We start from the raw sequence: 16,875 nt of genomic DNA, 5'->3' as shown, positions 1-16,875 counted from the left end.
AGAAGCATTATATGTAAGAATAAGTCTAGAGATACAACTTTTTATCTATCACACATAAATGATTAAACAAGGCAATTAAAAATAAACAAGATTGCGCCCAAAAAAGAGAGAGAGAGAGAGAAGAAGATGCAAACACACACACACACACACACACACACACACACACACACACACACATATATATGTATATATAAGAGTACTGATTATTACACTTATCATACAAACATTGCCATATGAATTGAAATCATATTTGTAAAACGCAATTTTAGTTAAAATTATGATTTGTGAAATCATGTTTTTGAAACACAATTCCATAATTTTAACTAAAATTGCATTTTCAAAACATGATTGCAAAAGATACTGTGCAATAAGGAGTGCTTTCCCTATATAATATAAAGATAAAAACACAAGGCAAACTACTTCTTGGCATTGTAGTCAACGAGGGCTTCCAGCTCTTCTTCAATATCAATGTAACCACTTTCGTTCTTATCAACATGACGGAACCCTTGCTCAGTTTGGTACCAACTAATACCTCCTCCAAGTTCTCGAAAGGCTGCCTGCAGCTCCTCAAATGAAAGTTTTCCATCGCCGTTCTTATCGTGCTTCTTGAACGTGCTCCGTAACTTCTCTTTAGTAAGGACGTTGAGACTAAGACTCTTCATGTTCATCAACGGTAACCTACTCATTTTATATATGTATTGTAAGTGCACAATTGTACCCGGACTCAAAAACAAGTGTTGGGCTCAGGCCCAATGAGCCTTATACAATAAAATTTGTAGAGTATAGATTTGAAATCTAGGTTAGGGATGTTGGAAGGTTAATTAACAGGCTAGATGCCACTATCTGTGCAAATGGTCAACGAATATGACAAAGAGACCTCCTCGGACGTAAGCCGAGGACGATTTGTATATATATTCTCTTTCTATGCTAAAGTTTACAATTCTTAGTTCCTGTTTTCCCTCAGCAGAAAGTGTAGATCCCCCTTTCTCTTTCCTCTCTCGTTTCCTTATATACTTCTTCTTCACTAGTTTATCCACGTGTTATACAAATCTTCCCCTCAGATACTTGTCTCATCCACCACCTTCTTGAAGTCTCCAAATAATAGCAAGGAGGCTGAATCCTACTGTTCAGAGATCATTTCCCCATTAATACGGCCAGGGAGGTAGATGCAGGGCCTTTAATGTGATGGTAGCAGCTTTCTCCTTAGATATTTCTCACATGTATCTGCTTCTAAAGGGTGCTTGGATCACCCTCTTACCCACCAGTTCTTCCAACATTCTACCTCTAACCCATTTAGCAAGTCTCATGGTCATTGCTGAACCTATTCGAGGAGACACTCCTCCTCGGACAACTCCTCGTACTACTACAATGCGGATTGACTTGTGGGCTTAGAGGCCCTGATCAAATCAAACTGGTACCAGCCAATCAGGCCCAAAGCCCAAATGTTTATTCAAGAGTTTTTACCCCCCACATGTATCACTTGAAGTTTCTGGATTTTCTTCAAGCAATAAGTAAAACTGTGTCACTTGCACTATGGTGAGCTTTAGAACGTAACAATATTGATATATATATATATATATATATAGAAACCTCTAGCTCTCAGTTTTTTTTTTTTTAATTTTATTATTTATCATCCTTCTCAGAATTTAATTTTCCTATTGCAAGTCAGTACATATCTGAAATTATTCGATCGGATAGGGAAGATTTGTAACTTTTTTCCTAATTTGTTTTCAAACTTTTTGGTCGGCAGTGGTCCAAGTGGAAGATAAATTATCTATGAATGGGATTCTTGTAAAGTTGTGGATAAAGTAGTTCGATTCTAAGTGATACTAAAATGAATACATATCATGATTCATAGTATAAATTTTGTATAGAATACTACAAATTAGAAAGTATATTAAATATCACTTTATTTAAATTTTTAAATGATGTAGTACTTTGAAGTTTAAATACTGTTAAATCCTAAAAATAATATGATCTTAATGACGCTTTTAAGTATTGGTTGTATGCAAATAAGTAATTAAATTGTCAATTTGTCATTATGTTTTGGGAGACCGATCTTCAGATTACATTACGTGGGTGCTAACATCTTTTCCACTTTGTAATTAGCTTCGCTTTTGAAATTAGATTTTGGGGTGTAGGTTAGAGATTTAACTTTTTCTTTTTCTTTTTTCTTTTAGATGGTAATTAGGTTAAAATTCCATCTAATTTTATTTCTTTAGATTGTCACTTAGGACCCAAAGCTTTAGAACATTTATTTGAAAAATCATGCGTTATCTTATAATTCAATTGAGCGTTTTTTTGTTCTTATTTTTCGAGGTGTTAAATTAAATTAAGTGTCAATTTTCATTGTCAATTCCTTAATATAGAAATGAGTATAGTTTTGAGCATCATTATGTGTGTGACTATCAAGGGTAGCTAGATATCTTGGCCCCTTTGGATCGTGATTTTCACATTATGTTACCACATGTGAAACCTAACATTGAATTTGATATAAACACTGCCTTATGTGACCTTATCACATTCTAAAATGAGAATGCTAAAGAATTTGTTAGGTTCTAAGACTTTAGGAACTAATGTATTAAAACTTCAATATGTATTATGTTGACAAACCATGATCAAAACATAGAGTCTAGATTTAAGCTTGCTCAAAGTGTGGTTTTAGTAAAATTAGAATCGAGTGATTGCAGAATTTATTAGTCAAAATATGCAAGACTCAATCGATCGAAAATTAGACTCAATCGATCGAAACTCTTGCAGATTTAATTTTCTACAGAAATTCCAATTCAGTCCAAGCACATAAGACGTGTAGGGTTAAGTGTTTTACTTCACGTATAAAAGGAAAAACTCTAGTTACATTTTAGAAGTTTTTGAAGAGTTGTGTGTTGAATCTTCTGTGAGATTTAGAGGTATTTACTTTCATACACACATATAGAGCTATCAAGATCAAGATTCACTCAAGAACTTGATGATCTCTTCAGTTGTGCATAAAGAACTTTAAAAAAGATCTTAAACTCTTGAGTGGAGTTTCAAAGTTACAAGTAGGTGAACTTGTGGTTGTTGCAAATCAAAGAAAGAAGTAGTCCGTGGACTCGGAGCTGTCATGTGGTCGTAGTAGTAAGTTTTCTACACGAGGTAGCAATAGGATGTTAGTGGTCTAAACTCTATTGTAAAAACTTCAATTCTTTCATAGTGGATCTGCTTTTACCTTAAGGATAATTAGACTAAATCCTCCCTAGGTTTTTTACCAGTTAAGTTTTCCTAGGTTATCATATCGTGGTATTCTTTATTTTACCACATTATTTGCACGATATGATATTATTGTGTTAATCTAGATCTGAATAATTTATCTAAGTAATCACTTAGCTAAATAACTAGGTTAAACAACTTGTATTAAGGGGTCTAAAAATGTACAGAATTGTTAGGTTACTACTCAATCACTGAATGTATATGTAACAAAGCAAATATCATGTGTTATTAGAATTCTAGAGTTTTTGATAAATTATTCCAACCCATGGACCTATATTTCCAGATGTTCAATTGCGTCAAAGACAAAAAATGTATGCTCACAAAACTGCATTTTAGTCACGCATTTTTTGTTTCAAAAACTACATTTTTTTGGTTGGAAGTCTTGTAACTCAAATGACACATTTTGGAGATTCCAATAGAAACGTCCAGAGTTCAAATCTGTTGACCTCAACTATTGTTATGAATAAATAAATAATTTCATTTTTTGCAAAGCAGCCCCTATGCAGGCTATGCTACAAATCAAAATCATGATTTTATTGTGGTTTTCAAGACTTGGTTTGTTGCATAAATTCATGAAATTAAATGACTATCTTAATTAATGTTGAGTTCATCTTTAATTGTGATTTTTTTTTTCTTGTGAATAACTATTTTAAAGGTAAGAATCTAAGCAACTCCAGAACCACCGAGAGAGGTGGCTTAGTAGTCTTAGAGTGAATGTGGGAGTACCAGGTCCCATGTTTGATTCATAATGGACGAACTGTGGGATTAATGCCTGCAACTAGCCCAAGCTCTCTCGTGGGGTTAGGGTGAGGTCTTTGGTCATCATCGACCACAGTAACTATGACTCAATCAAATATTCTCTAGCAGAGGGTGTCTCTATGGTCACGCCCAGGGGGTGAGTCACAATGATCGCCCCCACCACCTTTCTTGGCCATCAAAAAAAAAATCAACTCTAGAAAAAAGATTTTCTTATCAAGTCTATAGGATTTTCACTCAACTTTGTCTTATTAAATAATTACACAATAGCTTACACTCCAAAAAGAGGCCAAGAAGGTCACCTCTTTCCTTTATCCATCACATAATAAGCTACGGCTTACAAACAGGAACGCTCCCTTATATGTATAAACACAAGACTAAACCTTTGATAAACAACAACAACAACAACAAGATTATTAAAGGGTGTGTATGGGTCGGGAGATTACACATCCATGCGAATAATCAGATACTTGAAGACTTTTGAACACCCTCATTAAAAATAATAATAATAAATAACGACTAGGACGACAACAAGATCTATCCGACAGTGTACCCGCAATGTAGGGCGTACTCAACTAGCTTTTTCAACTCATCCTCAGTAATATACCCATCATCATTAGCATCAGCCTGACGGAGTGCCTGATCAGTTCTATAAGCATCCCAACGCGACCCAAGATATTTGAATGCATTCTTCAACTCGTCCCGTGAAAGCTTTCCATCTCCATCAACGTCATGGCTCTTGAAGATATTCGATAGCTGCTGTTCAGTGAATGGAACTGAAGTACGTTTAAACGCCATAGCTTTCCTGCCCATTTCGTGAGGGACTTTGGATATATCGGTTAGGATTTGAGTGCAACGAGAGTCTCTTAATTGCACCACAAAGAGACTAGAGCGCACATTTATATAGGAATGTGGTTCCCATATCTACTTTGCACCTTTATTCTACTTTATCTTTACTAATATCTTTATTCTCAGAATATAAGTATAGTATAAATTGGCATAGTTATTAGATTGTTATTAAGTTATTATTCACTTGAGTTCCTTGAGTTTTAATTTGATACAACAAAATGTCTAGAAAAAATTTGATTTTAAATTCCGCTCTAAAAAAAAAATCCTTTAATATAGATTTCAAATAATATCATTATTGTTAAAAAAATAATTTTTTTATCGAAAAAAAAAAGCAGAAGAATATATAATAGTGTCACTACGTGACAAAATTTTTGGTTATATATAATAATTAAATAATCACATTCATTTAAAACCAAATTTTTATGATTTATTTAATATTATAAAGCTCTAAATCACCACATGAACGTGATCATCATGGGCAACAAGAGAAATGGGTAGCAAGGCTTATTAATTTATTAACACCGTACAAATTTCTTTTGTTTATGCGATCAAAATTTTTTTACCTAGAATCAATAATCAATAATATTAAAATCTTAACATAAGTCTAAAAGAGTATAGGAAATGGCCGATAATCTTATTCTGTACAAACCCTTGGGGGAAAGTTTCTAATAGTGTGCAACATTGTGCTAGATATGAGATTGCAAAATAAACTCATATTTTATTAAACTTCTAATTAATTGATAGTTATGATCGCTCGTCTAAATATATGGGCTTGATAATGTGCTTAATATGAATTTTATAATGAACTTATGTTTAATTGGAAGTTGAGATCACTCGTTCAAAACTTTTTGTAATTAGTGATGCATCAATTTTCAAAATTTGAGTAAAATTTGTAAAATTTATAAAATTATTATTAACAATTTTACGTATTGAATTATTTTCATGTAAATAATGAGACATCAATTTCCTAGTGAAGGACGAATCTATTTTTTTATGCTAGTCAGAAAATTGTATTATTTTTTAATGCTTTCAAAAATTTCAAATACTCTGATATTTCTCATATCTAGACATTTTTATGTCTTCAAATTGCAATATCCTTCTCATCATTTAAGTTTCCTATTACAAATACAGGAGGATTCTGGAAATCAACATCGATCTATAACGGAAAATTCGGTAAGGGAAGCTTCTTAACCTGTTAAAAAAAAAAATCCAACTTGGTCAGTAGTGGAAGTTTTTATCGTTGAATTAATGCAGATTGTGTCAAATTTGGTATAAAACAAGTTGATTTTGATATGACACAATTGCATCCTTTTACTCAACGGTTCTTCTTTTTTTTTTTTTTTTTCAATCTTCTAGAATTGACAATAAAAAATTAAATAGTTAATCGCATACCATTTTCGGGATTTTGACAGTCACGTTTATGTTGAATTTAAAAAAGCGAAGAAATTTTAATAAAAATATATGATCAAGTATTAGTGGTTACAGAACAAACCTGAGTTCCGGACGGGTGACAAAGTACTTGCACTCAAAAGGAATCAAATGGCTTATGCGGCACTGATGTAACACCGGCTTAAACTTATGACATAAGTTAATGATCTCGCCTTTTCCCATTCAATAAATATATTAAGTGTTTGTCTCATACTTGAGATTGGTTTGGAGCCTTTAGGAAGCTCCCATTTCTCTATAATTCTTGTCATTTCCGACATTATGGGTGTTGTGACCTCAATTGGGGGTTACTATAGTGAGAATAAAATCAAGGATTCACCCAACCCACCCGCGGGCCTTTAGCAGCTCGGATGGCCATGCATTGCAGCATCTTATTGATCAATATAAGTTATTGCAACACACTTTAGAATGAGATTCTTCATGGAAAGTTCAACGGGAAATAAATAGCTTCATTCGTGTTTTAGTTCAATGCACATATGGCACGTACAACACAAAAGATTCTCTTCATTTACTCTTAAATGAAGATGTTCATTTTAAGGTGAAACTAATTGCATGCTTGTGACTCACGGATGAATGAGAATTAAAATCTAAAGTAAACGCACTAATTGCATGCTTTTGTAAGTATCATTCTAATTTGAACAATAAAACAGTTAATGAAAAAAATTACCTTATATGATGATAGATGGTTAAAATATTTTTATTTAAATAATGAAAGTTCAATGAAACTTTTAGTAATAGAATTTTGTTAAGTTTTAAATATTTAGGATTATATGTTTAGATTCCTATTTTGTGTATGTTAGCAAACCGAGAACAAAAAACATGTCTAAATTAGATGTTAGACATTGCTCAAGATTATACAAATCAAGATTCAAGAAAATTCAAGCTGCAAAAAGTAGAGTTCAAGTTCTATGAAACTTGACCAATCAAAAATTAGATCTGACCGATTGAAAATCGTAGAAAATCAAATCTTGCAGAATTTAAATCAGGCCTAAGCCCGCAAAAACGTTTAGGGTTTTAGTTTAACACTTCTAACTAAAAAAGGAAAACTTTAACTATGTTTTGAAAACTCTTGGAAGACTTGTGAATTACTCCTATGAGATCTGAGAAGTTTTTGTAATCTTCTAACTTTACAAGTGTCTACCGGAACAAAATCTACAATCAAGTGCTTGTGGAATCAAGTTGTTGCTATAAGATCAACAACAACTGATGATCTGAAATCTTTAAGTGGAATCTCAAAGTCATAAGTGTGGGAGTTTGTATTTAGCAAATCCAAGAGAGAAAAATCCATAGAGAGAAAAATCCATGGAGTTAGAGCTGCACGTGGTCGTGTTAGTGAGTTCTACTAAAGGTAGTATTGGATTTAGGGTTAAATCTTTTGTAAACTTCAATTCTTTCTAGTGAATTTATTTACCTTGAAAATAGTTAGGTCAAATCTTTCTCAAGTTTTTACCTTGAAACGGTTTGTTTCATTGGTTTTCCTTAGTAATCACATCATTGTGTCTCTCTCTTTTTTGTTGTGCATGATGTGATATTTTGCTGTTTAACCTAGATCTCATAATTAACCTAAGTAACTATTTGGCTAATTCACTAGGTTTAAACAATCTGTTTTAAAAGAGTCTAAACAAACAAATAAATTTTAAACCAAATGGTATTTTCACATTTTTGAACTTCGGTAGAGTTTGACCTACAGTAGAATTGGTTTAGTAATCCAAGGATTTACCCAACCCCACCAGCCGGCCTTTAACAACTCGGATGGCCATGCATTGCAGCATCTTATCGATTAATATAAGTTATTGCAACACACTTTAGAATGAGATTCTTCATAGAAAGTTCAACAGGAAACAAATAGCTTCATTCGTGTTCTAGTTAAATGTATGGCACCTACAACACAAAAAAGATTCTCTTCATTTACTCTGAAATGAAGATGTTCATTTTAAGGTCAAACTAATAGCATGCTTGGATTCTCAAAAAAAAAAAAAAAAAGGATGCTTGTGTGAATCACGGATGAATGAGAATTACAATCTAAAGTAAATAAAAGATTTAGAAAGTATCATTCTAATTTGAACAATAAAACAGTTAATGAAAAAAATTACCCTAAATGACAATAGATGGTTAAAATAATTTTATTTAAATAATGAAAGTTCAACGAAACTTTTAGTAATAGAATTTTAAACCAAATAGTACTTTCACGTTTTGGAACTTCGGTAGAGTTTGACCTACAGTAGAATTGGTTTAGTAAACCAAAGAGTATTTTAACTTTTTGGAATCGAACTTTGGTAGAGTTTCACCTAGAGTTGAATTGGTTTAGTAATTTTAATGTGCTTACTATAGTGTGGGAGAACGAGAGTTGGAGAAAGAAACAGAAAAAGACTTAGAGGAGCAAGAAACATGCAAATAATGTTAAGTACGGTTTGTGCTTGATAGACAAATTAAATATTTTTGAAAATTTGAGTAGTGCCTGGCATTACATTCAAGCCCTTTCATCATCAACAAGTTGTAATATGCTATGTTAAATATTAACATGCACAATAGTTGATTTAGAGTTGGTTCATATATACTCTCATAAAAAGGACAAGAATTTCCTTTTCTTCCCAAATACATATACACAAAGACAACATTATACTATTAGGCAATCTCTATAACTACCAAAGAGGCTTGTAATTCAACTAGCACTTTTTGGTATTTTCAATAGAGATGTTCAAAGATTAAATTATATCTCCCTAAACTATCAAAGTTTAAAAAAACAAAAAGAGACACAATATCTTGAACTAGAAGAACTACACAATGGTGTACCGGCGTTCTAGGGTGTAATCAACAAGCTTTTCCAACTCCTTTTCATCAATGTACCCATCATCGTTAGCATCAGTACACCGGAGTGCCTGCTCAGCTCTATATGAACACCAACGCGAGCCAAGATATTTGAATGCCTTCTTCAGCTCTTCCCTTGAAAGTTTTCCATCTCCATCAGCATCATGGCTCTTGAAAACATTCATTAGCTGATCTTTAGTGTATAAAACACTCGTAGGTTTATACACTGTAACTTTCCTGCCCATTTGTGAGCGACTTTGGATAGGATTTGTTTGCTAATTGAGTCACACTTAATTGCACTACAAGGATCAGTTTGAGAGCAACATTGATTTATATAGAGATGTGGCTCCCATATATATCTTTGTACCTTTATTCCAATTTATCTTGTATAGCTAGCTAGTTAGTATCTTTATTCACAATTATAGAAAATTAGAAATACACATTTGATGCAAGAGAAATATTCCGGTCTTTGACGCATCAGGTTAATTAATCTTATATGACCTTTTTTTATGTGAAAAAAAGCTCCCTCAAATGTACTTTTCAATATATTTTTTTATATATCTTCTAAAACAAATAAAAAATAAAACTTGAATAATGATTAAATCCTTACATTAATAGTCCAGTAATTTCTATTAGCATATTAATCTATTAATTCCACAAAAGAAGATAAGAAATCACCTGTGTATGTTACACTTAAAACATTACAAAAATTTAAATCACCTAAAAAAATTGAATATATAGACTTTAAAAATAATATATAAAATGAATGATAAAGAAAAAATTTAAATAATTGGAAAGAAATTTTATAATGAAATTTACAAAAAAAGAATTACTATTATTAGATCTAATTAACACTAAAAATATGTATATCTGAGTTTTTTTTTTTAGAGAGGATATATCTGAGAATTGTATGTTAAGTTTATAAGTAATTTCATTAATATATCTATCTATAACATCAAAAAAAAATCTAAAATAACTGTAGTGTATAAATTTAAATTGAAAATAGATCCATTAAATTAAAATTTAGATTTAATAATAGATGCTTGGCAAACAAGTCGGGCTGGGTTATAATCCTGTGTATTGGTCAAAATGGAAAAGGCCAAAACAGGGTTTTTATTCTTATTATGCATGCGTGAAATCTATACCCTAAGCCATCACATATAATAATCACATTAACTTATAAAAAAAACAAAATATTTAGAGTATATACAACGTTAAGGGCTGTTTGTTTTAGCTCAAAATCCATTTTATAGCGAAATATATGTATAAAGTTTTAAAATTAATGCACATATATTTATATTTTATATATAGCTATACATATAACCAAATTGTTTTTTAAATAAAACAAACCACTAAAAACAATCACAGCAAAACACAAGCATAATATTACTCTTTTGTTATTATGGGCGACAAGAGAAGTGGGTAGCAAGGAGCCAAGGCTTATTGATAATAAGAAATTCACTATGAAAAGTAATTGATGCCTATATACTTTTCTCAGTCAAAAATTTTTAGGAAGTTATATAATGAAGTGTCATGAACAAGAGTACTGGTGGCTAAAAGATTTGCTAGATTTTTTTTTTAGAAGAATATATGGACGGTAGTCTGGTCCACGGAGATTGAAACAAATAAACTTTAGTGTTTTTCATTCTCCAAAAAAAAAAAACTTTAGTGTTTTTTTTTTTTTTCTATCTAAAACTTTAGTGTTTATAAAGCTTCTAAAATATGTGGATTTCAATTAGCTAAACTAGTAAAATATTTAATAATTGAATAAGAGATTTGAGATTTAATCCTCGCCTACACTAAAAACCGATTAGTATCTTGGTCTAATAATACGTCATAGGTTGAAACTCTCAACAACAAAAAAAAACTTCTAAAAGAGAACATGGGATTATAGGGAATATTATTTTTATTTTTTCCAGAATTTTAATGTAGTTCTTGAATTATGTTGAGATATTGTTTAGTCTTTTGACCCCATATATTCACAATTTAAATGGAATTAGAATCGAATTGATTAATTAATCAATTATGTGTGAATCTCACTTCACATTAATTAAGTCACATAAAGAATATTTAAAAGTAATAAAAAAAAAATAGAATTAAGAAATCAAGGACGCAGTCATGATGTGAAAAACCAAAGACAACTACCAAAGAATAAAAACATATCAAAGGTTTAACCACCAACCCCAGGACAGAGACCCACTAGATAAAATTGAAGTTCTTAGAATAGAAATTAATCCTAACTTCTATCGCTACCTCCGGCAAAAACTTGCTCATATGACCCACACTCCAACCTTAAGCTATTCTACTTTGCATTTTCAAAAACTTTCCACTCGCAACTTCAAAGTCCACCCTAAAAGATTCTTCATAGAAACTTGACTGTTTTTAGTACCATAGCTTCAATTGGATGATTCACCAAGTACCGACCTTCAGATCTTTGGTGAATTCGATATGTTGGTGAACTTAATAGAAAAAGCACAAATCCTATGCATACGATATGTTCACTTAGAGAAAAAGCACAAACCCTATGCATAAGACTCTCTTTTGTTATTTAGACGACTACTAATATAAATGATCCCTTTTATACTCTAGCAAGTAGGGCTAAAATTCCAACTCATGGATTGGCTTAATGGGTATACTTAAGAATTTAGGTTATTATTTTCGATCGATCAATTAATTGTTGAGAGGCTGCAAGATTAATCTTGATTAATCGACTAGTTGTTGACATAGGTTCGAGAATACATAAGCTTCCTTTTCCTTGAGCTATTATGGAATTGACTTATACTTGAAAACATATTTTTTAACACATTTAACTTGCACTTCTGTTCACAATTTGTCAACCTAAACACTTTAGACATAACAGATTATATAAACATTAGAGTTCAATTCAATTAATAAACTTGTATCAATTTAGTTCATAATGCTAAATCAAAAAAACTCTGGTTCGAAAAACTTACAAAAACATTAATTCTCTTAAATGTCATGGAATATTCCATGGCCAATATTTGGCTGAAATCCACCAATATAATAGAACAAAGTTTATTCTTATTCTTTAGAGCTGCTAGAGAAACTGAGGAATAATTCATCCAAAAGAGAAAAAATTTCAATGTTATTATACCAGGAACAGAACTTATCGTATTTAATTAAGCATGTATTGCAAATCTAGGTTCCATATCCAGAACATGTTACAACACTTAAACTTCATTTGTTATCCCCATTAAACGAAGGTAGACATTTTATTTTTATTATTCATTTATTCTTATAATCCACCCATCTCCTAAAAAATGGGTTAAAACAATAAAACAAGGCCTATTTATCAGTACTAGTATTCATTGTTGAAGTGTATTTCACTAGCTCAGCCAACTCTTTCTTGCTGATGTAATTATCACCATTATCATCAGCATGCCAGAGTGCTGACATAGCTCGCAAGCTCGGGAATTCAACTCCTAAATCGCTGAAGGCCTTCTTAAGCTCTTGCTTGCTGAGGTAGCCATCTTTGTCTGAGTCAGAGCGCCCAAATACATACTTCATCTGCTCTTCACCACATGTAACACCAACAGAATTGGTCTCTCTCTTAGTACGGTTAGCAGGAGCTGACTTAAACCTAGCACGACTCATTTTTTGGCTGGGAATTCGGGTTTTCGTTGGTGTTAAACTTGAATATTGGGTGCTATATATATAAGAGTTTGCTATTGCTGTGTGATAAGAGAGGGTTGAGAACGAATTTAATCAATTTATATAGAACCTAGGCCGACTTCAATTTGATATGAGTGCGCATTTGTATTATTCTCTTTACTCTCTTTTAACTTTTAGAACTTGCGGCAGGTGCCTAACGAGACAAAATATGGTACCTAAGCAGGGGCGGAGCCAAGGGGGGGGGTGGGGGCAGCTGCCCCCCCTGACCTGCCCCAGAATTTGTATATAATAGTTTTTTTTTTTTTTTTTTTTTTAGAAGCTTATGTAATAGTATAATAATAGAGTTTGATGTTAGAAAGCCTAAATTGCCCTTTACACATATCAGAAAGCATGTTACTATAAAAGAAAAAAACAATCACCATACTAGTTTTCGTCTTTTCCTAGTGGGCCATTTAAATAGTTAAATTCACTATTAGAGAATTTCTTTGCTTCTCACAGGGTCACAGTATATAATACAAACTACAAATTACAAACTGATATTTTTTAGACATAAAAAAGGTCAATGATGAAAAAATTGAAATCACCTTCTTTTTTTGTATAGAGCATTAAAAAAATCTACTTTGTGTTCTTTCCATTCAGGATGTAAATCGCAATATATGATTTAATTTTTTTTTTTCTAATGAACCACATGTATGAGATGATGTGCTAAGTTGAGGAATGTTGTGAAATTGCTGTGAATTTTTATTGTATCATTGACGTAACTTATATTTTCTTCTAATTTTTTCACAGTTTCATACTCTTTCTATAAATCTTAATTTTAACTACTTAAACAAATAAAGAAACATATGCTTAATTCTACAAATTTTTTTAAAAGAATGCAAGGCACTAAAAAATTACTACAACTTTGTAGGTATATTATTATATTCCTAACACTCCTACATTAATTTATTTTCTCAATTTATTTTAATTTCAACATTATGTACTTAGATTTTTTTTATTTACTATGATTTGATTATTTTTGCTTTCTTTATTTTAATGATATGAAATACATACACACACATGTAGTTAATTGAGCTTATGAAGAAACATGATCATAATAATGAGTATCGAAGTGTCATTTAATCTTGCTCCCCCTGAGTTGAAATCCTAGCTCCGCCACTGTACCTAAGCATATATAGATGGAGGGTGGCATAAACTTGGTACATGAATCTATTAATTTTGCCAAGTGCATGTGCAACATAAATATACAAAATATAAATAAAGCTTCCCTAATAATAATAATAATAATAATATAGATGGAAGTGTCAAATAATTACTCAAATCCACTTCCTTTTTTCTTTTTCTTTTTTTACTTCCAAAGTTGAGCAGATTACGCATATTTACTCTCGTAGATGATAAATCAAATGATCTGCTTGCAATGTTGTAGGCTGTTGTTAGCCATTTGCTTATAGTAGTTCCTCAATTTTCAGTACCACTTTCAAAACTTTTGCAATTAATTATTCAAAGGAATAACTGGCGAAGTAATGTGCGAAGTTGTTATACATTAGCATAATTTATTTTAATTAGTAGTGAATAAGTAATGATAAAAGATATGTTTTACTGATGATTGTGCTCTTTATCATCAAATTAAAATATCAATCAGTTTTTAATATAAGTGGAAATTGAATCTCAAATCTCTAACTTGTTCAACTATCAAAAACTTTACATAAGGAGCAAATTAGAACCCATAATAAATTAGTTTGGAATAGGATTAGTTAGATTTGTTTGAATTAGAATGAACTATGATTAGTTTTATTGATATATTATAGGAAGTAAATATTTAGTGTCATCTAATTAGAAGTCAATTTTCTATAAATTCATGTGTTGGCAATGAACAAAAAATAATCATGATCTACTAAATTATATATTGTTAACCAGAGGTCTAGACTTTTTCAACGTAGTCTATTTATCTAGGAGGTAACAAAGTAACCAAAAAAAACTTGGGTACATAGCAATTTGGAATCAAAATATAGATCAATGAAGCAATTGGAGCAAAAGGTTATCTCCCTTACCTCTGGTCTGCAGCAAATGCAACAAATTATGGAGAAAATCACTCAGTTATTCAAGAATTTCAACATGTCTCCATCACACGAAAGGAGAAAGCTTGCAAGCTTATGAAAAGGCACACCATGATTATGAAAGAAACATTGACAATGGAGAGCTGCAAAATAATGGCACAAAAGAAGGAAAACTACAGTCAGAAAGACGTAAAAGTAAAACAGCCACCCAACCTTTCTATCTCTACGTTATTCAAATGGAAAAGCTAAATGCATGCTTTTCAAAAAAAAAAAAATACTTAAAGAATGTAAGAAAGGAAGGCAGATCAAATCCAAAAGGCCAACATATAAGAAATCAAAGAGAAGTACTCCCTGAAGATTGAGGAAGAAGAAGAAGAAAGACCCTTGATGACAAGGGTGTCTTCTAGAAGAAATGAAAAAGATATGTTTTGTTGATTTATATAAATTAATTTGAATTAAGATTAGTTGGATTGGTTTGGACTTTGGATTAGGATGAACTATTATTAGTCCTATCAACTGGTTATAGGAAGTTATAATATATACTATTCATCAATCAAATTCGAAGTTAGTCTTATATAAATTTATATATTAACAATGAACAAAGGGTAGTCATAATTTCTGAAATTATAATTAAACTGTTAACAATTATAACTTGGAAATTTGTACTCCCTCAAAATAGTCTATTTATGAAATTAAGAGATCTTGATTCCTTTAATGCAACCAATAAAAAATTGGGCACATAACAAAAGCGATCCAATTATGGAAATCATTTTTTTTTTATAAGTACTTCTTCTTGTAGTCAAGGGAACAAACAGACAAATGAACATGTTTTGTAATGCTTATGCTATGCCACCAATTGCAAAGCGATCCACTGGTAAGTAATAGTTAATTGGGTATACACGTGTATAATAAAATTTTCACATAGAACAAAAAAAATAAATAAAGAATTTGAGAAATTAAATATATTTAATTGAGTGAACAAATAGATTTAGAATTTTGGATTACGCTGTAGTTCTATATGTTATATTAAGGTTGTGTTTGGCATTGGATTAAAAAGTTAGCTTTTTTTATTATTCAGTTTATTTTTACTATTATTTATAGGTCTCCTTCACTACATAAAAAATAAAAAAATAAAAAAAAATTTATAGCCGCATTTTTAAAACGCAGATATAGCTCCTGAAAACGTGGCTATAAGTCAATTTAGGCTATGGCCACGTTTTTTATAGCTGCATTTCTAGCCGTTGCCTAAAACCTATAACTATAGGTCTGACGGGGCTATAACCGCGTTTTTACAAATGCAGCTATAGGCCAGGACCAATGGCCGTGTTTTTAGAAACATAGCTATAGGACATACTTTAGCCACGTTTGTTAAAGGCGGCTATTAGGGATGGCAATTTTTTCCCGCCTCACTTGACTCACCCCTCCCTGCTTCGCCCCGTGCGGGTTTTTCCCGCCTCGCAAAGGTGATAGGGCAAGATTTTAGACCCGTACCGCGGGGCGGGGCGGGGATGGGTTTACACTTTTTAGACCCACCCCGCATTAATAAGGATTAAGTTGTAATTTTTTCATACTCTAAAATCGTACTATTTAAATAAAAATATCATCAGCTTATTTTATTCTACCTAACGTGGTTCTATCTCTTTTTTCTCTCAAGCAAAGTTGGAAATAAGGTACCAATTTTAACTCTCTTTTTTGTCTTTTCATTCATGATTCATATGTCTTTCTCAACTTACTTTTCATCATTAACATAATATGAGATTTTCGTGTCATACTATGAGATTTTTGTTATGACATTGTCTTGTTAAACATTTAGATAATATTATTTAGTTTTTGCTAAAAATTAGTTTGATTTGATAGGATAAATTTATTTATAATTTCAAGTATATTTTTAATATTAAAACATGTCATTTTATTTTAAAAAATGGTAATATTTATAGAGAAAATTAACAAGAAATAAAGTTTTACGGTGTAGGGCAGAGCTTCGCAGGTCTTCGCGAGGCCTTAAAGGGTGGGGATGGGGTAAGAAATTTTCCCCGTCATGCGGGGCGGGACGGGGATGGAGCAAGAAAAATCTATA

General features: G+C 31.6%; 1 protein-coding gene across 1 annotated transcript; it reads right to left on the bottom strand.

The window, feature by feature from the left end:
• Positions 1 to 416: 416 nt before the first annotated feature.
• LOC142634858 (putative calcium-binding protein CML25) lies at positions 417 to 4,818 on the bottom strand. Its single transcript, XM_075809127.1, has 2 exons — positions 4,559 to 4,818; positions 417 to 678 (listed from the first exon to the last, which is right to left on the bottom strand). The coding sequence occupies exons 1-2, from the start codon at positions 4,816 to 4,818 to the stop codon at positions 417 to 419; spliced, it is 522 nt and encodes a 173-aa protein (XP_075665242.1).
• Between the last annotated feature and the right edge of the window lie 12,057 nt (positions 4,819 to 16,875).

This window comes from Castanea sativa, chromosome 1 (genome assembly GCF_040712315.1).
Source record: "Castanea sativa cultivar Marrone di Chiusa Pesio chromosome 1, ASM4071231v1".
Taxonomy (NCBI): Eukaryota; Viridiplantae; Streptophyta; class Magnoliopsida; order Fagales; family Fagaceae; genus Castanea; species Castanea sativa.
Note: the sequence above shows the minus strand (reverse complement) of the source record. Positions and strands in the feature narration are given on the sequence as shown.